Source organism: Dama dama, chromosome 30 (genome assembly GCF_033118175.1).
Source record: "Dama dama isolate Ldn47 chromosome 30, ASM3311817v1, whole genome shotgun sequence".
In the NCBI taxonomy this organism is placed as follows: Eukaryota; Metazoa; Chordata; class Mammalia; order Artiodactyla; family Cervidae; genus Dama; species Dama dama.
Window position 1 is genome coordinate 81,805,316 of NC_083710.1, and position 24,135 is coordinate 81,829,450.

Here is a 24,135-nt window from a genome sequence, read left to right on the forward strand (position 1 = left end):
CTCCCCATTCCATCCCTCTGGGTCATCCCAGTGCACCAGCCCCGAGCACCTGTATCATGCATCCAACCTGGACTGGCGATCTGTTTCACACTTGATAACATACATGTTTCAATGCTATTCTCTCAGATCACCCCACCCTCACCTTCTCCCATACAGTCCAAAAGTCTGTTCTATACATCTGTGTCTCTTTTTCTGTCTTGCATATAGGGTTATCATTACCATCTTTCTAAATTCCATATATATGCGTTAGTATACTGTATTGGTGTTTATCTTTCTGGTTTACTTCACTCTGTATAATGGGCTCCAGTTTCATCCATCTCATTAGAACTGATTCAAATGTATTCTTTTTAATGGGTGAGTAATATTCCATTGTGTATATGTACCATAGCTTTCTTATCCATTCGTCTGCTGATGGGCATCTAGGTTGCTTCCATGTCCTGGCTATTATAAACAGTGCTTCGATGTGATTTTTTTTTAACAAAGCACATTAAAGTATAACAGGAGGGATTGTTCTCTTACAACTTCAGATGACATTCCTCTCAAAGAATATTTAAGTTTTGCATGAGATATTTAAGAAGTGAATCAGAATAAATTTAAACAAAAGAATAATTTATATGTCACAGTGAATTCTGAGCCTCATGGCATTAACGTTAAAGCTAAGTAGACAAAGTAAATATAAATTCAGTTTTATTATTGTCCCGTATATTACTGAAATGACTGTGCTTCAAACATAGATAAACATAGATAGGAAGAGTCAGAGCAATATTTTAATCAGAGATAAATATATAAAAATTGCTCTTTCCATATACTTATGAATTAAGTTAAGTGTTAGTCGCTCAGTCGTGCCCAACTCTTTGCAACCCCATGGACTGCAGCCCACCAGGCTTCTCTGTCCATGAGATTTTCCAGGCAAGGATACTGGAGTGGGTTGCCATTTCCTTCTCCAGGGGATCTTCCCAACCCAGAGATAGAACCCATGAGAGCCAAGTAAACAAATCTAAAAGTACAAAAAAAAAAATGCACAAAGACCCCAAGGGCATCGCCAGTTGGTTTTGTGGGGCAATAAACCAGTAATAAACTGTAATTTTACAATTACTGCTACTTTCACTGCATTTTTCAATTTGAACAGGTACCCATGTTCATGTACCCTTAGAAATGCTATCTAAGGACAGCTATGGACTCTCCATTCTACTTGGAATACTCCAGTCCGAATCCATCCCTCATTTGGTCCAACAAGCAGAATCTCATGACATAATTGGCAGTGGCAAAGGGAAAAAGAAATGGGAGAGCAAAGGGGAAGGAGGACGCATGAATTTATGATAGAGTTTACACCTCTGTCAATATTGCTTCTTTAGCTCCAGGACAGACCCCAGTAACTCTTCCATCTTTATCCGACCTTCCAATCCCCTGTGATCCCTATAGAAAGACTAAGATACCAGATATTTGGAGGTAACAAAATGAACTTCTAAGTTACCTATGTGACCTACTTATTTGATAGAAGTTTAAAGTGCTAGTTAGACTGCGGTGGTGGTCGTTCAGTCACTGAGTCCTGTCTGACTCTTGCAGCCCTGTGGACTGTAGGCTCCTGACAGGCTCCTCTGTCCGTGGGATTTTCCAGACAAGGATACTGGAGTGGGTTGCCCTTTCCTTCTCCAGGGGATCTTCCCGAACCAGGGATCGAACCCACATCTCCTGCACTGACCCGTAACTAGAGTGTACCAATCCATAATTACATTGCCAAGGTGCCTGCCTGACTAATAAGCCTGATACAGGAAGTAGACACACCTTAAAATGTCCTGTTGAGGATATCCATCCTAAGCTGCACATCTCAGCATCTAATTTTACTTCTCTCTCTCTTTCTCTCTCTCTCTCTCTCTCGCATCAAAAGGCATTTGAGACTAGTTTCCAACTTTTACATCACTTGATTAGAGGAACCAGCGCAGCAGAAAGGTTCCCCTGGTAGATCCCATGGGGCTCAGTGCTTAACAGAGGGAAAGAGACTCCCTTCCTTGGACAGTTTCTAGGCCCCTGGTGTGACCGGAGAGACAGCAATAGGATCTGTATGTGTACCCAGGGTTATTTCTTGGTCCACGAAGCTTTCACCCTGAAGGACTTTGCCTTGTATACGTTTCTTCATGTCTGAGCTGAACTCTAACAAGCATGGTGCCGGTTAAACTTAACACCGGTTGCTGTGGTCAGGTAGGTGGAGCACTGTTCAGAAGTAGATGCTCAAAAGTAGACGCCATCGCAGACACGTTGAACCGTATCGTTTGTTAGCACTCATCACGGCCCATGAGCCTGCAGTGGGGTTGAGCCAGGACCTTTAAAATAAGGCTGTATTGGTGGTAGATTTCCTCATTCTAATTTACTATCATTTCCTTATTTTGGCGGTGATGGTGATAACGTGCACACATGGACCCTATGTGTGTAGGATGTCTTTCGGTTCAAGTACCTGGAAAATGAGTGACGTTTCAGGGGAATGGAATGGCAGGTGGATGTTGGCATGAACAAAGAAGAAAGGGAAGAAACCAGGTGTGAAATGGAGACAGCTGGGGTCTCCAGTTGAAGGTCTATGGATTCTTTGACTACAGTAGCTTGAGAACCTGGTAGTGCAAAAGAGAATTCTTTTCACTTTATTAAGTAATAAAGAAGAAACAATTAATTCATTTCTCCCACTCCTTATGTACATAGGTACATATCACATCTTCCTTATCTGTCCATCTATTGACGGATATTTAGGCTGCTTCATATCTTGGCTATTACAAATAGTGCTGCAATAAGTATGAGGGTGCAATGTCTTCTCTAGTTAGCATTTTCTTCAGATAGATACCCAGAAATGGAAGTGCTGGATCAGATGGTAGTTCTATGTTAGATTTTTTGAGGAACCTCCGTTGTTTTCCATAGTGGCTGCACCAATTTACATTCCCACCAATAGTGCTCAAGGTTCCCCTTTTCTCCACATTGTCCCTACTGCTTGTTATTTCTTATCTTTTTGATAACAGACATCATAAAAGGTGTGAGGTGATAACCTTATTGCAATTGATTTACATTTCTCTGACAATTAATAACTTTGAGTATCTTCTCACATACCTATTGTCCATCTGTACGTCTTCTTTGGGAAAAAGTCTGTTCACATCCTCTGCTCATTTTTTAATCAGACCATCTGTTTCCTGTTATTGAGTTGCACGAGTTCTTTATATACTTTGGGTATTAGCCCTTATTGAATATATGATTTGCAAATATTTTCTTCCATTCAGTAGACATTGCTGAGAAGAAGCTTTTTAGTTTGATGTGTTCACACTTGTTTATTTTTGTTTTTATTGTTTTTGCTTTTGGTGTCAGATTCAAAAAATCATTACTGAGACCTATGTCAGGAAGCTTACTGTCTCTGTTTTATTCTAAGAGCTTAAAGGTTTCAGGTCTCACATTCCAGTCTTTAATCCATCTGTAGTTAATTTTTGGTGTATGGTATAATACAGTGGTCCAGCTTCATTCTTTTGCATGTGTCTGTCCAATTTTCCCATTTATTGAAGAGACTGTCCTTTCCCCATTGTATATTCTTGGCTCCTTTGTCATAAATTAATTGACCATATGGCATGGGTTCATTTCTGGGCTCTATATTCTGTTCCGTTGACCTATATGTATGCATTTATGCCAATACCATACTGTTTTAATTGCTACAACTTTGTAACATAGCTTGAAATCAGGGAGCATGTTGCCTCCAGCTTTGTTGTTCTTCTCAAGACTGCTTTGACAATCTAATTTCAATTGGCATCTAATTTTAAGTAAAAATTATCTCAACAAAAACTATTTGAAAGCCATGGAATGGACTGGTGTGGGTATAAAATATTCTGGTTTTTTAATTTCAAAATCACAAGTTTAAAAACCCAAAATAAGTAACCTATTCATTATTTTTGCATTGATCTCACTTCCAAGCTACTAATTTCTGCCTTCAAATTGCTGTTAACACAAACCCTTGCCCAGTGGCTATCTTAAATAAAAGATTCTGTTCATATATAGATTAAGTGAGTGCACAAGCACCCAGGATTTAGTGATAAGCTAAATGTCTAACATACTTCCAAGTCCATAAATACATTTAACATGCTTAACGTTTGTCCCTCAAGTTGGAAAAATCCAAACCAAAATTTAGCTGAAAGAGTATTTCACTATTCAGCAGCTTAAAATATGGGTATTTTGCCAAGATGTAATAATATGACATTTAGGAAATAAATATAATGTATATTACCTGAAATTACTTTTAGGCAATTTTTTAAGTACTCTGCACCAGTACTGCCATACTTGTTACCAGTACCGACATCTATCATTTTCCTTAATTTTCTCAGTAATTCTAAAATGAAGAGAGAAAGAAGAGCTCCTCATAAAACATACAATACTATTTAAAAGTATTTCTACCAATTACTAATTGTATAGAATACAAGAAAGAAACGGTCAAAGTTCCATCTTCTGTTAAAACTGTAACAGTGGGGCTTCCCTGGTGGCTCAGATGGTAAAGAATGCACCTGCAGTGCGGGAGACCTGGGTTTGATCCCTGGGCCAGGAAGATCCCCTGGAGGAGGGAATGGCAATCCACTCCAGCATCCTTGCCTGGAGAGTTCCATGGACGGAGGAGCCTGGAGGGCTACAGTCCATGGGGTCACAAAGACGCAGACACACCTGAGCGACTAACACACACACAGACTTGTCAGCTCCAGGAGACAGGCATTTGCTTACCCGTGTCCTCAGCAGCGAACACAGACCCTGGCCCCTAGCAGATGCTCAATAAAATTAAAAAAAAAAAAAACACCTGTAACAGTGAAAGGAAAAGCATAGTCAGGCAAAGATTCACAGAGGTGACTGCTTCTGCTCTGGGTGATAAAAGTAAGAGAGCGAGACTGACTCACAACAAGAGCTGATGACTCTCATTTCCTTCCCCCAGGCTCTCACAGACATGGCGATGGGCACCAAAGACCCTGCGTGAGAAAGTGCGTGTATGACTGTGCCAGTCCTTAGGACACAACCGGGGCTGTGGCATCTTTATACGGCAGTTTCCTTTTTTATTCAAGACTGTGTTAATGCAACAACATTCAGAGCCTTTCCTTAACTCTGCACTAGTCAGGCCTTTTGCGTTGTACAGCTGTCTATTGCCTTTGCCCTAATTGGCACCAAAAAAAAGTTAAATCATTTCCTCACTCACTTCCCACTGAAACGAGAGGATTCAGGCTTTCGCTGCCAATTTGCTCCCACCGCAGTGTGCCTACAACTGTCATCACCACCGTTTTAAAATGAACCCCTTCCCCTTCTTGTGTGAACTATGCTGTGGCCCTGTAAACATCCATTTTATAAACTCACAACCTAGGATCTCTAAGAAGGATCCTAGCTCTAAATCAAAGAAATTGAAATTGCTTTTTATAAGGCATTACGAGGTATGTGTCTGTAAAGTTTAAATGGTCATTAATAACTAAATTCGTGCTCTTGTTTTAACAAGTCATCACCCTTAAAATATCATTTTATATATTTTATCACACTCTGAAGCATTAAGATAACCAAGAAATAGATATTGACCCCCTCCCCAAACACAATTCAAATTTTATAACACAAAGGAGAAGAAAAACAAAATACATTTCCAAGACTTGTGCTTTTAGTAAACTGTTTCCTTAACGCATCTCTCCACTAAGCAACAGTCATCAGGGGTTACTCAAACACACATCCGCTACTAGAGCCAGAGCAGTGTATCAGGATTCCTGTACAAGAAATTGTGGTTCACGTTGCTGAAAAGTTCCCTGTAGCTCAATAGCCTGTGACATTTTCAGTCTGGTGATGTTTCACCGGAAGCGTCATCTTGCTGGGAAGTTCACTGCTGCCCCACGGACCTTAAGGGCGACAAACCAAGTTGTTCAGTCTTCCCATCCCAGAAACATTCTCTAATTCACTGTTACCACATCCAGTTTAGCTCCTCTGCCAGGCTTCTGGACTCCGAATTATGATTCCTCTCCTCCTCCAAAGTAAAAAGAATCCCTTCAGTTCAGTTCAGTTCAGTTCAGTTGCTCACTCATGTCCGACTCTTTGCGACCCCATGAATCGCAGCATGCCAGGCCTCCCTGTCCATCACCCAAAGTCCCCAAACATGAACCTTTTGCTCAGCCTCTGACTTGCACTCACATTGTACTCGCCTTGCCAAGAATATACTCATCTCTCCTGCCAAAAGACACACGCATTTAAAAGTCAGCTCAGGTCACACTTCTCAACGAGATTTCCCTTTCTTCCCAGCTCATCCTTCTGTGGGCCTCCTACAGCCTTCCCGCGGGCCTTTCATATCTCATTACCAGTGTTCTCTGGATGTTGAGCTTCAGTACTTTGGGGCCAAAGACCAAATCCTTACAGAATGTTTTCAACCTCTCCCAGCAACTAACATGCAACTTACCCCATACAGTTATTGAATAGATGCCGATAGGGAGAGGGGGACTCAAGGAAAATTTTGGAGGTGATGGATGGGTAATAAACATCTCACCTCTGTGGTGAGAACACTACAGTGTATTCATATGTCCAAACTCATCAAATCGTACACATTAAACATTCAAGGTCTTTTGCATATAAATTATAGCTCAATAAGCTACTAAAAAATTCTGCTCCCAGGCAACTAAAGGTCTCTTGGATCCAAAATAAATAACGGCATAACTTCCTTTTTACAGCAATAAATGTTGCTTTAAAAAAATAAATAAATAAATGCTGATAGGTTTATCCAGATAGATTGTATACTGTCCATCTTCTCAAAACCTCGGGATCATCTTTTAGATAATTTCCAAATAAGATGTTTCTCTACATTTAGTGCATCTTCGGAATGACAAGATTGGCAGCCCTAAAGACACCAGAGAGGAAAGAAAAGGTTGCTGTGTAGAAACAGATTTAAAGGACAACGTACTCAGGGGATTTCTGCCCTGTCTCCAAAAGAGCTTTTGACTTAGATTATCTTCAGGAGGATATTTGCTTTGCAGAGCAACCTTGGAATCTAAAGACAGGGCTTCCAGGTTGTTGCTGTTCAGTCACGCAGTTGTGTCCAACTCTTTGCGATCCCTTGGACCTCAGCACGCCAGGCTTCCATGTCCTTCACTATCTCCCAGAGTTTGCTCAAACTCATGTCCATTGATTCAGTGATGCCATCCAACCTTCTCATCCTCTTTGTCACCTCCTCCCCTTCTGTCCTCAATCTTTCCCGTCATCAGGGTCTTTTCCAATGAGTTGGCTCTTCACATCAGGTTGTCAAAGTGTTGGAGCACCAGCTTCAGCTTCAGTCCTTCCAATGAACATTCACAGTTGATTTACTCTAGGATTGACTGGCTTGATCTATGTGCAGTCCAAGGGACTCTCAAGAGATTTCTCCAGCACCACAGTTCAAAAGCATTGATTCTTTGGTGCTCAGCTTCCAGGTTAGAGGGCGGACTTGTTTTCCACCCAGGATAATAAAGACCATGGTTCCCTGATGGGCAAAGACTGGGCATTTTTGCAAGAAGTTCCTTAAAAGAAGGCAGATTTCCTAAACTCGAAGGTCCTCAGCTCTGACACCAACCCACTGCATGCAGGTGCCCACCCTGGCCACTCAGCACTGCCCCCTGGCAGATATGAGGACCAGAGAAACGAGAACCTGAAGCCTGTTGACCCTTAGTTGTTGCTGTGGTTTAGTTGCTAAGTCATGTCAGACTCTGTGTGACCCCGTGGACTGCAGCCCGCCAGGCTCCTCTGTCCATGGGATTTTCCAGGCAAGAATACTGGAGTGGGTTGCCATTTCCTTCTCCAGGGGATCTTCCTGACTCAAGGATGAAATCCACATCTCCTGCATTGGCAGGCAGATTCTTTGCCACTGAGCCACCTGGGAAGCCCGTGTCCTGAGTAATCCAGTCCTTCATCTCTGACCCAGGAGCCTCCGTCCTCAACCAGCATCCCTGTAACAGGGGAGGACCGGCTTGTTAGCCTGCACATGGGGTCAGCTCGAGAACCCTTTGCAGTTTCGGAAAACTTCTGGATGTTAAGTGAAAGTGAGTGTGTTCAGTTAGGAGTTTTTAGTTTACAAAAGAAAACAGAAGTTATCACATGGAGCTCTACACATCTCAAATGCGATGGTACAGGCAAATCTCAAAATCAGCAAGTGAAAAGCATATGCTCAAGGGCACAAGGATTCCAGGATTTGATCATCTGTGCCTGTGTGTGTGTGTGTGTGTGTGTGTGTGTGTGTGTGCGCGCGCGCACGTGCGCATGCCCACTCAGTCTTTGCGACCCCATGGACTGTAGCCCTCCAGGCTCCTCTGTCCATAAAATTTTCCAGGCAAGAATACTGGAGTGGATTGCCATTTCCTTCTCCAGGGGATCTTCCCGACCCAGGGATCAAACTCATATCTCATATCTCTTGTATCTCCTGCATCGGCAGGCAGGTTCCTTACCCGCTGAGCAACCGAGGGAAACCATCTGAGGCTCTAGGCTAAGGTAAAGTCAGAGAGAGTAGATCGGGGCTGCCTCTCACAGGAGGAAGGGTGGGAACTGAATCGAACTGAGAATAAGGTTTCTGGGGTGATGAGAATGCTCTAGATCTTCAGTGGGGTGGCTGGCACAAAAATACATGCAATAGTCAAAGACATCAAACTCTACTGTGAAGGCTGTGCATTTTAATGTATGTAAATTATGCTCAATAAAAAAAAAGCACTACAAATTCTAAATATCCAAACACTGAATATGTTGCATGCCCCTTTAGTTTCAGGATAGAATGATTCACAGAGACATGGAGACAATACCAGCCACTCTCACATATACCCTTTGAACCCACCGTTAATCAGGAGCTGCAATACAGGGATTTAAGACGACGCCTCTGGAGAAAGACTGCTTGCATTTCAACTGCTAGCTGAGTAGCATCAGGCAAATTCCTTAAACTCTTCATGCCTGATCATCATCCTTTATCAGATAAATGTAAGAAAAGTTCCTACCTATGGTTCTGAGGACTAAATTAGGTAATATAAATAAAATAGTACAGAGAACGTACCCTATAAAGATTATTATTACAGGGAGCACAAATATTAATACATGATTCAGAGTAATTCAGGGTATATCTGTTAAAGTAGAAGAGCAATATGTTTTTTAAAAATCTAGTTAAGTATAGGCATTCATTAGTGGGAATATTAGGTGGAATAATTATATAGATTATAATAATACCCCCAAATTGTTTATGATCTATTAAAGCCACAGATACACATCACAGTTTTTTCTAACATGTTATTTGAAGCACAGAAAGAAAAACATTATAGTGCTACTTTAGATAAATATCTCAAGTTCAGACTGATGTGTCTCATTTACTGTCTGACAACTGTACTGTTGGCATTTTTTGCCCTTTTCGCCCTTACGGTAATATACGTAAAAGTTGAAAAGCCAGTTGTATAATATACTAATCCCAACCTTGCCTGAAGAGTTAAATTGATGACCAACACATTTGAAAGACACAACTAAAGGAAAAATGTGAGAGGACAAAATCTCGGGAAAGAGAGTACAGATACTGGGAGGTTGGGAGAGATCCTTGGTGATGGAAAAGCAGTTTACTGAAGTGACCAGGACAGAGCGGCCTGGGCTCCATGGCTCTGCAAAGGAGAGCACCTTTAGCATCTTTAGCATATTTGCCACTGGTTCCTGTTCCCAGGGAAAGGGCCGTGTGCCATGGGTGGGCCAGAAACACCTCCGCACAGTGTTGTTTAAGATTATTCCCAAGGTTTTTAAAGGAAATATAATTCCAACTAAAAAATGATAAACAACATCAACAAATATAAAAAAGACATAAACATTTTAAAGAAATATAATTAGGAATGGTAAAATAAGTAAACAATCATGAGCCCTCAAATTTCTGTTTTAAAATTTATTTTTTAATGTGTTGCTATATCATGAAGCTATTTCTAACATTTAGAAGCCATTCTACTAAGAAGTATTTCCAATATTTTATATTTATTATTATATGTCTGATGTATGAGGAATTTTGCATCACTTAACTGGCATTTGGGTGGAAAGTTTAAATGTAAAAGAAAAAATAATTAAGATGATGAAAAAAGTGAATTCCTAGGAAACAAGTCATTGGATAATAAAGGAGGAAAACGCAGACTGGGTCACTGTTTTCAAGCCGCCCCCTCCCCCAGGAAAATGTTGAGGCAGAATGTTGGTGACTACTGAGTATTTAATTTAGAAGCTGACTCAGACCTCCAGGCAAACAAAGCCCTTTCTTTGTTTTCAAACGGTAACACCTGGATTACAACAGAGACCCAACCAAGGAAGACAAGTTTCAGACTTTCAAATAAGTGGCTATTTAATAAAAAAACAAAACCCTACAATTGTTTTAGCCTTGGAGCCTTCTAATTTTCCGGGCTCCCCTGATGGCCCAGCGGGTAAAGAATCCACTCACATTTCTTCTTTTTTAAAGTCCGCCGCATGCTCCACACAGGAAGTGGGAAGATCAGAGTTTACAATCCCTCTCAAACTACACTTTATCTAAGAAAGAGGCAGCATTTCAGCAGAGGCTACCACACACTTCAGTGATCCACTCTAATTGTGCAGACAACAAAATGTTATGGGGCAAAAAAACCCAGACATTTTAATTACAACTGCATTCATTTCTATCCAAGAAGCAGGTGCACAAACCTACATATGTATATTCAATAAAGTTCACACTTCCTTTTTCTTGCCAGACCTGAATAATCTGAGAAATTGGCTTTTAACTGTATTATTTGACTCCCCAAATGCAACAAAGTATTGTGCACAAAAGCATCTACTATCAACAAAGAACTGTATATCATCTTTGAAAAAACAAAAACAAAAAAACCCTTTGATTTATCTTTATTGTAAGGCTTTTTTTTCATCCCTATGGACTTTGGAGTCAAGAAAATGAACTCTTTAACCCAGAGCAACTCTCCCAAGAACTGCCTATTTAAACTATGATCTAGAAGAAGAAACTTGTCAAAGTTTCCTACATGCTATTAAAAGTTACCACAGCCCCTTGAATGTAAACCGTCTGGAGAGAGGCAAGTTTTGCTCTGTGTTTCAAGGAGACAGGGGTGTTTATTGGTAAATGGTCACTAGCTCAGAATCAAAAAGAATCGTCCAAATCGTTCCAATCTGTGGTCAGAACATCCTAGATGTCTCCCTCTTTTCCCTTCCCAAATTCAAACTGGCGGCTGAGATAGGTGGACTCCACTTCCCCTCCAGACCCTGTATCTGCCTTATTTTTCACTTCACCACTTCCTCTCTGGCAGTTCTTACCTTCAACCCAGCTCCACGCAAAGATTTTTCCACACTATTTCCAAAATTAACAAGAGTCCAAAATAGCTTAATTGAAAGATTCACTGCAAATGGTTTATGAAAAATTAAGGACACAAGAGGTAGCCAAAACAGAAGACTGCAAGACTCTCTACTCCCCTCTATCCTCCACCTCAGTCCTCAGTCTACCCATCTTCTATCTGAATTGCCTCTCCACTCTGAAGAAATGACAAAACCATAAACAAAACAAATTAGTGACCTTACAGATGCCCTCACACATACCCTTGAAGGACTGCCCCCAAATGGACCCCTCTCAGAGCAAACAGGCCTTCAAGGGATTCTCCAGGAAATCAGTAAACCACTACTAGTTATTCCCTTGAGCAGCCTGTGGGAAATTCAAGTTTAAATTAATGAACAACCTCGACAAATTCGTAGATACCAGACTTACACTCTGCTTTAAACCCCACTTGCTCTGGAACCTGACAAAACTGGTAAGACTGCCGAAGAATTCTTACCTGACTCAGTTCTCCTGGATCTCAGTGCCCAGTTGAGAAAGGAAGAGAAAATCTCATCGTTTCTTCCTTTCCAAGACCCACTGGTTATTGATCCTTTCTCTTCCAGCAACAGCTACTGACTTGTCTCATTTCGGGTCCTGAGAACTTGACCTGGGAACCATCAGACTGAGGGTCCTCAAAGCATGGCCGGACAGAAATGTAGGTTGCACTCCATGTGCAGTTAGTGTCCTGTTTGGCTGAGCCTTTCTCTGACTGTCTTTGGTTGTGCCTGTGGATCTTGGGAGGGTGGGACCTTTTGCACATTCTTTGGGGACACTTCTTAGAATCCAACAAGTTTTTCATTACTGCCAGAATATTTACTATTTGTCTCAACTGAAACCTGACAAGATATTAGAAAAAATCTTTTTTTAATTTAAAATAGCTCTACAGTGAGAAGTGGGCCAGACTGAAATCTGACATTCAGATCCTAATAAGAACTTTTTTAAGGACTCCTCCCCCAAGTTAGGCTTCCCAGGTGGCTCAGTGGTAAAGAATCCACCTGCCAATACAGGAGACTCAGGAGACGTAGATTTGATCCCTGGGTCCAGAAGATCACTTGGAGGAGGAAATGGCAACTCTCTCCAGTATTCGTGCCTGGAAAATTCCATGGACAGAGGAGCCTGGCACGTGGGTTACAGTCCATGGAGTCACAAAGAGTCAAACATAACTGAGCATGGGCGTGTACACACACACACACACACAACTACTGCTACTATTACCACTACCCCTAACCTAAGTGAAACTATGAACCCAGAAGGAAAGAAAGACCTTCTGAAACAGACAGCTCTTAGTACACAGAAATCTTTTTATTTCCATGTTAGTTGAAGTGCTTCTCCCCACTCTAAAGCAGCAAACAGAAGATAATGTAGTCTGATGAGTGATCAGCTCTTTGATGTCATAAAAGTTGCAACACAATTCTTTGAGGAATTCAAAACTATTCCTTGTTTCAGAAACTGAGTTCTTAAAAGAACAGAAATGCAGCCCATGAAGCAATTCAAAGTCCACCTATCCATTTCATCTATCCCCAAATCTCCCCTACACTGGTAGGTATTACAAAATCCTGGATTTAGGAAACAAAAAGTCCTTCTTGAAGGATCTTACATTCTTTCCCTGTCTTGAGATGTAAATAGTCTACCCAGTTTTCTTGAGGAACTGATGACCAATTCTTTGAAAAGCAAACTTCAAGGAGGATATTATCATAAGATGGGAGAAAAAAGGTTAAAAGACTGGAAACTAGGCCAACAGATGTCTTTAAAAAGTGTAAAGCCATCTGAGCAGGGAACCTTAACCTACTCTATCTCCCAGAAACATAATTTGGGTCTAGCCGTTCTTTTATAAAGCAGGGAGCCTGCCTTATCATACCCTCAAAAGTCTTTTTCAACTTTTAAATTTACAGTGAAGTTGTGTGTGTGTGTGTGTGTTTTAAGATTTGAAAATGCTTGCGATTTTTCCCAATAGTTCAAAATAACAAGGAAAAACAAGACAACGTGGTCCGAGTCCTCTCCAAAAAATGTTTAGAGACTGAAGGAAAAGACATCTGGGGAATACAATAGATATAAAGGAATGCCATCTGTTTCAGCACCAACCACACAGCTCTGTAAGATGTATATAGAGCTCTTGGTGGTGTCACCAGGGAAGTAGAAAGCGTTTCTTCTTCCAAAGATCAAAGCTGGGAGACGGGCTATCTCTGCAACTCAAAACCGCCTCTTCCAACAGTCACTTCTGCACCATGAGGGAGCCGCCACACCTCTAAAAGGTCAATCATGTGCCCGAAGGTGGCCTTCCATCTCTGATCTCAAATTTAAACTACAACTTAAAATATATGGCGTGCTGCAATTCATGGGGTCACAAAGAGTCGGACACGACTGAGCGACTGAACTGAACTGAACTAAAATATACTCAACATACACCAGGAGAGACAGAAGAGGGGAAAGTTCATTCAGAATCCGGATTTGGTGGGAAAATGATAAGAGGCTTGGCATGTGAGAGCTGCAACTGACCTGAGACTATTTTAATCAGTGCCCATAAATTGCAGGGGCAATATTCATTGGATATTCATTGAAAGCACTGACCCTGAAGCGGCAATCCTTTGGCCACCTGATGCGAACAGCCAACTCACTGGAAAAGACCCTGACGCTGGGCAAGACTAGAGGCAGGAGGAGGTTGGGGCGGGACAGAGGATGAGACGGATGGCATCACTGACTCAATGGACAAGAGTTTCAGCAAAGTCTGGGAGATGGTGAAGGAAGGACAGGAAGCCTGATGTGCTGCAGTCCATGGGTCTCAAGAGTCGACCCGACTGAACGACTCAACAACAGCACACCCTGCAGGTGAGGAAACTGAGGACGGGAGAACTAAGGGAGCCAGCGGGTCTGCCCGTGACGAGTGGGGGCTGGGCTCCTCCTCTCCCAGTCCTGAACTTGGGCGCCTCAGCCAGCAAGTTAGCTCCTTCCTGCCGCCCAGCCCGTTTTCCTCTGAACGCCCGGGCGCCTCGGGTGAAGGCGGCCACCTGTGCGCCCGGACCACATTCCTCCGCCGTCCTCCGGCTCCGGGGGCGCACGGGGACGCGCGCGTGGTAGCCGGCCCCGGGGTGCCGGCGTCAGGCGGCCGGTCTGCCCCGCGAGTCCAGTACCGCCGGCACCGCCGCTCCCTGCCACGTGGTTTCCATAGCAACGACTGAGCCGGCCGCCAAGCCCTCCTCCCCCCAGAGACGCCCCAGGTCGGAGGTCATCTCTGTGGCAACGGAAACGTCTCGCGGTACGGCGGCTCGGACGGGCCGCTCCCGCCGCATTGCGTAGCCGAGCCCCCGGCGCTCTGAGGAAGCGTGCGCGCTGTGGCCGGCTGCCAGGGCTCTGGCCGCGGGGTCGCCTGCCTGCCCCCCAACTCTCTCAAGAGTTCCATGAGGCCGACTCCGAGCCCCGGTCCGGCCAGATACCCGAGGGGCTCGTCTCCTGGAGGCAGATCCGAACCGCTGAGGTGGCCGGGTTGGCCGTGGCAGAGAACTGTTGGGGTCCACTCGCTGCTCTGGAGGCGGGAGCTCGGCCCAGTCGTGCCTTTGATGGTGGTTCCGGAGGGCGGAAGCCGAGTAGCTGAGTGTGGTTGTGGGGAAAACAAGAGTTTGCAGATGACGGCTTAAAAAACGGCGAAGAAAGGAAGGGGCGCCTCCTTTCCCAGCAAGTGAAGCTCGAGGCTGCTAGTTTAGGGGCTGTCCCCTCAAGAACAAAAACGTGCCGCATGGGAGAGTCGTGTCTTCAGAAGAAGCTTGGAAATGAAAAGAGGATTCAAATTCACTCAACTGTTTTGCCGAATGCCTTACTTTTCAAGGAGCATATTAAAGCTCAGAAAAGAAAATGAAGCAGACTTCTGCAGAGGGAACCAAGGGGTGCCCTAAAACTTGTTATTTAAAGGCTGAGCGGGCAAGAACCGGTGTATGCCAGTCAGTTCAGTTCAGTCGTTCAGTTCCTGTCAGACTCTGCAACCCTAGGGACTGCAGCACGCCAGGCCTCCCTCTCCATCACCAGCTCCCAGAGTCTACTCAAACTCATGTCCATTGAGTCGGTGATGCCATCCAACCATCTCACCCTCTGTTGTCCCCTTCTCCTGCCCTCAATCTTTCCCAACACCAGGGTCTTTTCCAGTGAGTCAGTTCTTCGCATCAGGTGGCCAAAGTATTGGAGTTTCAGCTTCAGCATCAGTCCTTCCAGTGTATGTTCAGGACTTAACTCTTGGGCTTATGTGTTTAAGGAAGGTCTGAAGTTTTGAGGTTTAGCATAAGGGCATGAGAAAAATGTGGGCCCCGGGGAATATTGCAAACCACGTTTCAGGATGCCCTGGGATGAAGGGTCAGAAAGCTAACAGCTTTTTCCTTCCTTGTTTTATCATTTAGAGGCCCAATTCTTGCCTGGCACTGTTGGAGTAAGCATCGAGTGAACTTAACCAAGTAAATCGTATGATACTGAAATTACAGTCCCACACACTTTCTCAAGGAACCCTGTTTTTCACTATTCAGTTAATTGAAATGTATTGAAAACCTGTGATCTGTCACAACCAGAGTTTTTGTCAGGGAACAATGATACAGGCAGTAGTGCTCGACAATTGTTAGGTGACTTTCTTAGATGGTGTTAGTAGGTTAGATAAAAACTTCAGGGTTTCCTGTAAAACTTGTCTGCAGTATACCTCCTTTTTGCTTTCATGTTTAGGAAGGCCCTAAGAATTCCTCCATTAAACTTCTCTACCCTTCATCATCCTTCCTTTTACTTCTGGCCAAAGCAAAAAAAGAAAAAATGAGTTTGTACCAACTACAGAAATATACAGGGAAAACATCAAGACACACCTGGTCTTCAAAAGCAGAATAGCAAAAAAGTTAGTGCCTCTCTAGAGGCATACGAAGGAACTGAGAAATCTCCTTGAGGCAATTCCCTGCCTTTCTGTCCTCAGGTTCAACTCTTATAACTAAATCTAGCACATGGTACACAATCTAAAACCCCAAGAAACACCGCACAGACTAGCATTAGGCAGCTAGACATGTCAGTAGGTATTTCCTTGACCCACTGTCCCTCCTGGAGGTAGTACTAAGTTGGGCTCAAAGGTTTTAAGAATATAGACACAATGCAATGTCTCATTTAAAACTTAATAGAAGAGCTTCAAATATACTGTTTAAACATCCCAACTGTTTCCCCATAAGGCATAAGAAACTATTTTGAATAAATGCTTCCATTTTGAGACATGTACATATTTATAGAAAGCTTATGAGTCAATTGAGTGAGTTATGATGCCAGAATGTACAAAGGAGCAAAAACTTCAGTGATTGTCCTTGTTACCACATTTATAAAAACGCTTCACAAAAGTCCTCAATGTTTGTGTTGCTAAAATATGGAAGACTGGGTTTGAACATTTTTAAAGGAGTGGTTCCGCGTGGGAAATGTGAAATATAGAATCAGCTTTCGCACCTTCTGAAAGCAGTGCATCGTTTGAGCGAATGTTCTTGGTTATGGATGTTGCCTGTGATGAGAACAGGCTGGATATGGGTACAGCTAAAGTGAGCTCCATTGTTAAAACCAAGTTCAGATGATCGTGCATTTGGTTTCACACTTGTTAACCTGGATAGAAATTAAAGCAAACAGAAAACAAAAACACGACACTCCCAACAAGTCAATACTTGGAAGCCTAACAAACATTCAGTCGTTGCTTCATGAAGTGCCACTGCCTGAAAAACTCATTTTGCTACTTCAGTAACTAAAGCTTCCTGGATGGAGTCCAAGGTCAACTAGTATTATTGGGTTAGCCAAAAAGTTCGTTTGTTTTTCCATAAGATCCTACGGAAAAAAAAAACCAAATGAAATATTTGGGCAACCCAATCCATGGAATCCCACTCTGAAGGCAAGCATATGAGAAGAAGGACCTGACATCTGTTTGGTATTCCAGCCATGCAGTCTGAATCTGATGTCTCCATATTACATCTGCTCTGTGTTTAGAAATGCAGAGGTTATGGCCCATCAGTGGCTCACCCAGCTCTATGAGAACCTAGGATGAGTTGGCAGGTGCAGGAGAAGGAGTGGAAAATGCTTACTCTATTTTTCTTCTCCCTCTTCTCATTTTCTCACTTCTCAAAGGCATGACCTCCCCAGATGTAAAGCAATTAGCTTTAAAAGACTAACATATATTTACATGAGTAACAGTGGGACACCAGATGTTTTTGGCACCTAAAACAGCTTCTTAAATGGCAAAAGCAAAGCTGGAAGACACCCTCAAAAGGGAGAAAATAGAAAGGGACAATGACTTCTACCAAGCCCTGCTTGTTTCATCTCAAAGTTACATGGCAGAGAGAGAGTTTTGAAGAGGAAACTCAAGGCCACGAGTTTTCCTGTTTTCTAAATGCGCTTTGCAGAACTAAATCTAGGGGACCCGCTTCATACCCTCCTTGCTGCTAGCACTGGTCCCTGATAAAATTACCTCTGGTTACAAATTTTTCTTAAAATCTGTGTTTTCCAAAATCCATCAAGTCATGGCAATTTGTGTGTGGGAGTAGCTATACATAAGTCCCCTGCATATGACCCTTCATGTAGCAAACTTTCTAAGATGCATTCCCATGTCCAATCACGTTTGTTCATGTGTCTGGTGGACAGTCATGTGCACGCACCCTCTACAATTGTTTGTGTTCTGTGTACTTTACTACACAGTACTGTGCAGAGTACAATAGTACAGTATCTTTATTTCAAGCCCAGGTTGTACCCAGACATCACTGGATCATTTTTCTAAGAGGGTAGACAGAATTGAATCCAGCAAGGAACCAGAACCTGTCGAGTGTGAGTGCAACTGCAGCTTGCCCTCTGTCTCCTCTGTGGGGTCGCAAAGAGTTGGAAACGACTCAGCATCTGAGCACACATGCGCACACTGCACGCTCTCGCCTATTGCTGAAAATCCTTCAGCTCTGCCATCTCCCACCCCCTCTCTCTTCTCCTGTCAGTGACTCTGCTTACCTGTTCGTTCTCTCAGTGCCAGCTCCTGTATGCCAGCTGTTGTACTGTACTTTGTGTTTGTTTTTTATGTATTATTTCTGTGAAAAGTACTATAAACCTATTACAGTACAATACTGTATAGTTGATTCTTGAGTACCTAGGCTAACTTTGTCAGACTTACGAACAAATTGGACTTAAGAACAAATTCTTGGAACTCATTCGTATGTAGGGGACTTACTATATTTGCGCATCTGTGGCTTCCTTTGTCTGTTGGACAGTATCTGAATAGACATCCATGACATGACCTTCCTATTTATCTTTATTGCGGACTTCTTTTTTCCAACTGTATTTATTTCCTTAGCAGCCATCAGTCAAAGTTTAGTGACCTAGATTATTTCCCAAACTAGCCTGGGATACACATGGGTCAGTCCAAACTATCAGTACTAGTTTAAACAAACAGATCAAGCCCTCCTCCAGGCAAAATAAGTGCCTTGGACTCAATATTCCCTACTTAATGATCTGCCTAAAATATAGTCCCTTTGCATGACTCATGCAGTGAAAGTGGAAGCAGGTAACATCTATTCTAAACATATAGCTATTCCTCTACTAGGAAAATAGAAGAAAGTAGGACATTTAAGCAGAAGCATGCGCACCTGCATGTGTGTGACTGTGTGTCTGATAATAGATGTATTGTGAGATATTGGACATCTTTATGAAGACAGTAAATTTACTTTCTATCCAAGATTTCTAGGCTATTGCAATTTAAAAAGCATATATTGTACAAATGCATTCTTCATGCTCTTTTCCATTTAAGTTTTATATAAAAAACAACTACCAGTAAAACCCTATTTAATTATCACTTATTATTTAAACAGTAATCAATGACTTTTGGGTAGGTGAATAAAACGCCCTTAAGTTTATGACTCTATTATTTGCTTATTTCCACACCAACCTGGTTATATAGCAGTACTCTGACATTTCTCTCAGGAACCCCAGGGCAAACTGTCTGTACTTGCTGATAAAGCGCTAGGAATAAGCAGTAAATTATTTTATAACTTGGAAAAATTGGGAAGAAAAAGATTCCTCTAATAAGAAGTCTTTACAGCAAATTCATGATCCTAGTACTGGTACTTGGAGGTATTCTGCCAAGTTTCTTGGTTTGAAACCAGTTAATTGTCCTCATTTGAGATCTAAGATAATATAATAGGTAGTAGTCAATCTGTTCTTCTTGGTTTTAACAGTTAAGAAGATTTTAGTCTTTGTTTTATTTTAATTACCCAATTAACTTCTTGGTTATACTGCTATCTTGAGATCAGAACGATTTTAGGCCTCGTGTTAACAGCAGAATGAGAAGAGAATTTACCAGCTACAATCCTGAAAGTGAATGGCTAGGCATAGGTTTGATTCAATCTCCGAAGGCAAAACTTTAGAAGGCGAGACAAATAGTGTGACACATCAAAGTCCCATTTTTAAAACGATTTACAAAATGCTCCAACTCCCAGGTTGGCACTCTCACCCCTGGCATTCTAAGACTTAAACTATCTTATTCAAGTAGTTTAGGCATTGTTAGACACAGTTTGAGTTAACCCATCAATTCACACTCAAGTACTTTAGCATTCATAAGCTGCAAAATAAATCACTCTAAAAATAACTCATTTGTTTGACACCTTCTAAAACGCCTTTGAAGCAAAAAAAAAAAAAAAAAAACTACTTTATTCCAGAGAGATGAAAGTGGGTGGGGTGGGGGAGGTGTAATAAAAAGATCTTGAATCGTGTATGGGTGAAAATTAGTGTTTCCAGTAAAACTGTTTACTAAGAAAAAATAAAATTTATAAAAGGCAGTAAGGAAACTTACTGTTCCCTGCTGAATTACTGCCCACTCTCAGCACTATGGAGGGACAGATTCGAGATCTCTAAACAAACGGCCAAGTCCAAAGAAATGCTTTTACAGTATTCCTTTCTCAGAGGGAGATAAATCTTTTCACAGGACACAAGAAGGCTTCACAGACCACTGATCTGACCGTGTGAGGGAGTAACCCTTGCCTCAAGGGTCTTGGCATGAACTTAGGAGACGGTAGTGTTGCATGTCTGGGTATGACCAGGCCATCAGCAAGTGTTGGGCCTGATGCCGGCTTGGTTGGGGTACCCACAGCTACCTGCCCAACTGGAAATGCGGCTGGTGAGGTGACCACACGCTTTTCTCCTTGGATGATGCTCAGGATGGTGGTACCATCTCAGAGTTGCTAAATGCTGAGGAGTTAAGAGAGAGGAGGGTTGTAGGAAAGGGCATGGAGCGGGTGGTGGGGAAAGAGGGGAGAGGGACGGAGAGAAAGCGGGTCAAGCAAGACAGAGCAGGGAGCTGAGAACTCCAGGTCGGAGGCAGGGGGCCACTGCAGCACCCCGCTGCCCAGAGCTTCCCTCAACTGCCACCCAAAGGTCCCGGCAGAAGGCAACCGCCTGGCGTCCTCCCCGCCCTCTGGACAGCAGCACAGGGGGCTGCAAGGGGGACTCAGGCTCCGCATCCACCCCTCCATCCCCGCCCACCCAGCCCCCCTCCCCCCCCCCCCCCGCTCCCTTCTCTTCCCTCCTCCCCCTCCTCCTCTTCCCTCCTCCACCTCCTCCTCTTCCTCCTCCCCCTCCCCTGCCTCCTCCCCTGCCTCCTCCCCTGCCTCCTCCCCTTCTTCTCCCTCCTCTCCCTCCTCCCCCTCCTCCTCCCCGTCTTCTCGCGCCGCCCAGCTACGCTGCATCAGCCAGCTCCAGAGGCTGGGAGGCGGCCGCCACTTGCCGCCCGGCCGGCGAGGCTCCGGGTGCCGGCGCGCCCCCGGCGGAGCTCGCGGTGTCAGGGCGCCCGCGGGAAGCCATGATCTACTACACCGCAGTGCCGGCGTCAGGAGCTCCAGGCGCCCCGGGCTACCGCGGCAGGACGGCCAGGGCCCCGCCCCCGCCCCCCAAAACGGCCCCCAGACACAAACACCGGCCCCCCCCCTCCCCTCGGGTCCCTCCCCGGCCTGGGCCGAACCGGGGGACACCGCACACCGCCCCCCCTAGCCCCACCGCCTCCAGCGCTCGCGCTCCCCGACCCGCCGCGCCCGCGCGCCGCCGCCACCACCACGCAGTCCTCCGGCATGGCCTCCCCAGGGCGGCTCGCCCACAGCTCCGCGGCCGCCCCCAGACGCCTCAGACTGAGATCCCAGGAAGTGAGCCCCGGGGACCCGACTCCCCCGAATCACCTGCATTTGCATTTCTTATGTAACGTACTGCAAGTGTCCCGGTTGGAGCCTTTTGGAAGGGGGCGCACGATCGCCGCGAGGCTGAAGCAGGGACCCGGGGCCAGGCGCATCCCACCCGGAGAACCCAGACGCGGGGCGAGGACACTGCTTTATTAAAGAGAGAGACCGGGCTCGTCGGCTCGGTGTGGGGTTCCCTCCCGACAGGAGCCCTGCTCAAGTGTCCCCAGTGACAGGAGGTGTCGGAGGCAGAAAACGGGGGAAGGAGTTAAAACTCCGGCACGGCGAGCTAGACGGGGGCGGGAGGCGGGGGCCGCGAGGGAGGGGGAGCCCCTTCTACTTTGGTAAAGGTGATGGGGTGGCGGATATTGTGCAAGCTAATCAGAAAGTCTCAAGCAGGTTCTCGGAGCCAAGCTAGGTCTCCCTGAAACCTGCAGCACAAGTCGGCGGAGCTCTCGGCTTCTTTTTCCTGGCAACGAACGAAGCCTCAGCTGCCTCGGGCCAAACCTTAAGCCATAAACCCTTCAATATTTCACCAAACATCGGCAACCAGACACATTAATTAAAAAAAAAAAAAAAAAAGTTTCCTCCTCCCTCCGAGTGATGGATTGTGTCACAGCCAAGGGATGCTGACAAGGGTTTGGGGGCTCAGAGACGCGGATCCAGCTGTTACTTGTTTATCCATGCATAGCTCTATACACTACACTGTTCTGATCCTTTGCTGTTTCCCCTGCCTTCCTGCATAGCAGAACTGCAGATCTAGCTCAGTGAGCAACAGACAGGTTATTAGGAGGAAAAACATAACATGATGCATGTTTTGCTTACCAGTTGGGTTCTTGTTTTTCTTAAGACTCTTGCCACAAAGACACTGCAGCATATGCGTTCCTTTGCTGAAAATGTTCCAAAGAAACCACATTGATTTGGGCGAAAAGCAATCCAGCAGCTTAGACACCCTGAGAAAGAAGAGATCCTTGTGGTTGCATAATAATAATTTGAAATCAGTTCTCCTGAAGAGGGGCACCGGTTTTACCATAGGAAAAACGATGATATTCCGGATCTTCTCCCAGTTTTTTCCCCTCACGTGGTGTATTTCTTTGAGACTTCTCAGTGATTGTTTTTTTTCGGCCAGGGTGAACGATTTTATCCCCCTTGATCACCACTGGATTATTACCAAAGGGTTGGCCAAAAAATCCTTTTTCAGCGTGAAGACAAACAAAAAAGCAAAGAAATCCCAACTGAGAGCAGAGTTAATCAAGGAGAACAGGAATGCACAAAAGATCCCCGAAGAGAAAATCATAGCCTTTTTACTTGATCGCTATGAGGATGAGTGAGTCTGCAGGAGGCTAAGCAGGATTCGTCTCACTGAGAGAAGACTGCCATTGTGTTGTCCCTAGGAGAGAAGAGGGAAAAAAGGAAAAAGGAAAGAAAGAAAGAAAAAAGGGGGGAAAAAAAAGAAAAGAAAAAGAAAAAACCACCACGAGCACACACACACACACCGATACCACCTCCGAGTCTGACAGCCGAAGACACAGCCTCCCTTCTCTGTGTCGATTTTTTTTTTTTTTTTTTTTTGTTTTTTTTTGTTAAATAATCAATCGCCGGTGCTCAGTGGGATCGGATTGAACCTGCAGTTCTCAGTCAACACGAAGAAAAGATGTAAATCGAGGTGCCTGGGCAGGCTGGTCGTAGGTAGACAGCGCCACGGACCCCCTGGCTCCTGGCTCGCGCTCCGCCAGTTTCCAACAACGGTGAGCATGGGGAAAATCTCCCCTCCGGATTCCTCGCCCAGCCTCGGATGTGAGTTACAGGCATTAAAGGGAGGAGGAGTTGAAGTTTGCATTGAAAAGACTGGCTTTCCATGACGTAGCCACGTGCTTTCAGACCCGTCACCAGTGAGACGCTCGCACCCGCCCGGGGAGGGCAGTATGACTGCAGTCTCCCCGCCGGTTCCCCTCTCGAAGTACCCCCCACCCAGGCGGCGCTCAGCCCCAACCCCACCATTCGACCCCCTCCCTCCTCTCCCCGGCCTGATGAGGCTTGCTGCTTGCCCTCCTAAGCCAGCTGACAGAGCCTTCTCTTGCAAAGTGAATTCTGAAAAGGAGAGTTGATGATGATTAGTAAACCTTCAAAAATACATGGGATGGACTGGAGGCAGGGGTTTAAGCGGAAACAGCAGTTTAGGACCACTCCTCGGCCAACATTAGTTGCCCCTCACACTTTCCGAAAACAGCCTGGAAAGCATCTAAAACCTTAAGGAAAGCTCAAGTTTCTTTAGTTGTTATTTGAATCCTACTTGAAGAGCTGTTGGAAAAATATAAACTAGGCACATGACAAGTATGTACTTGCAGATACTGCCTGTTAAAAGAGCAATCATTAAGATCAGGGTGACAAGCTATACTTTGTTGAGGAGGGTCATATGTAAATGGAAACATTTATGCCTTTTCTAGACAACCCACGATCTTCAAATACTTTTTTTTTTTTTTGGTACAGAAAGCACTCTGCTTGATTCACACATTAATTCATTTCTTTTTTCTGCACTCATTAACTGAACTAACATTAAATTCTTCCTTATTCTGGTATTTATGTTTGTCTACAAACTTGTCACCTGCCACCACCATTTAA

At 44.3% G+C, this 24,135-nt stretch overlaps 1 protein-coding gene across 1 annotated transcript in view; it reads right to left on the minus strand.

The window, feature by feature from the left end:
- Positions 1 to 23,019, minus strand: part of FGF14 (fibroblast growth factor 14) — a 607,621-nt gene extending 584,602 nt beyond the window's left edge. The window contains exon 1 of the mRNA XM_061132992.1: positions 22,339 to 23,019. Within this exon, the coding sequence (XP_060988975.1) occupies positions 22,339 to 22,546 (208 nt within the window). The 5' untranslated portion in view covers positions 22,547 to 23,019. The remainder of the gene's footprint in view (positions 1 to 22,338) is intronic.
- Positions 23,020 to 24,135: the final 1,116 nt, after the last annotated feature.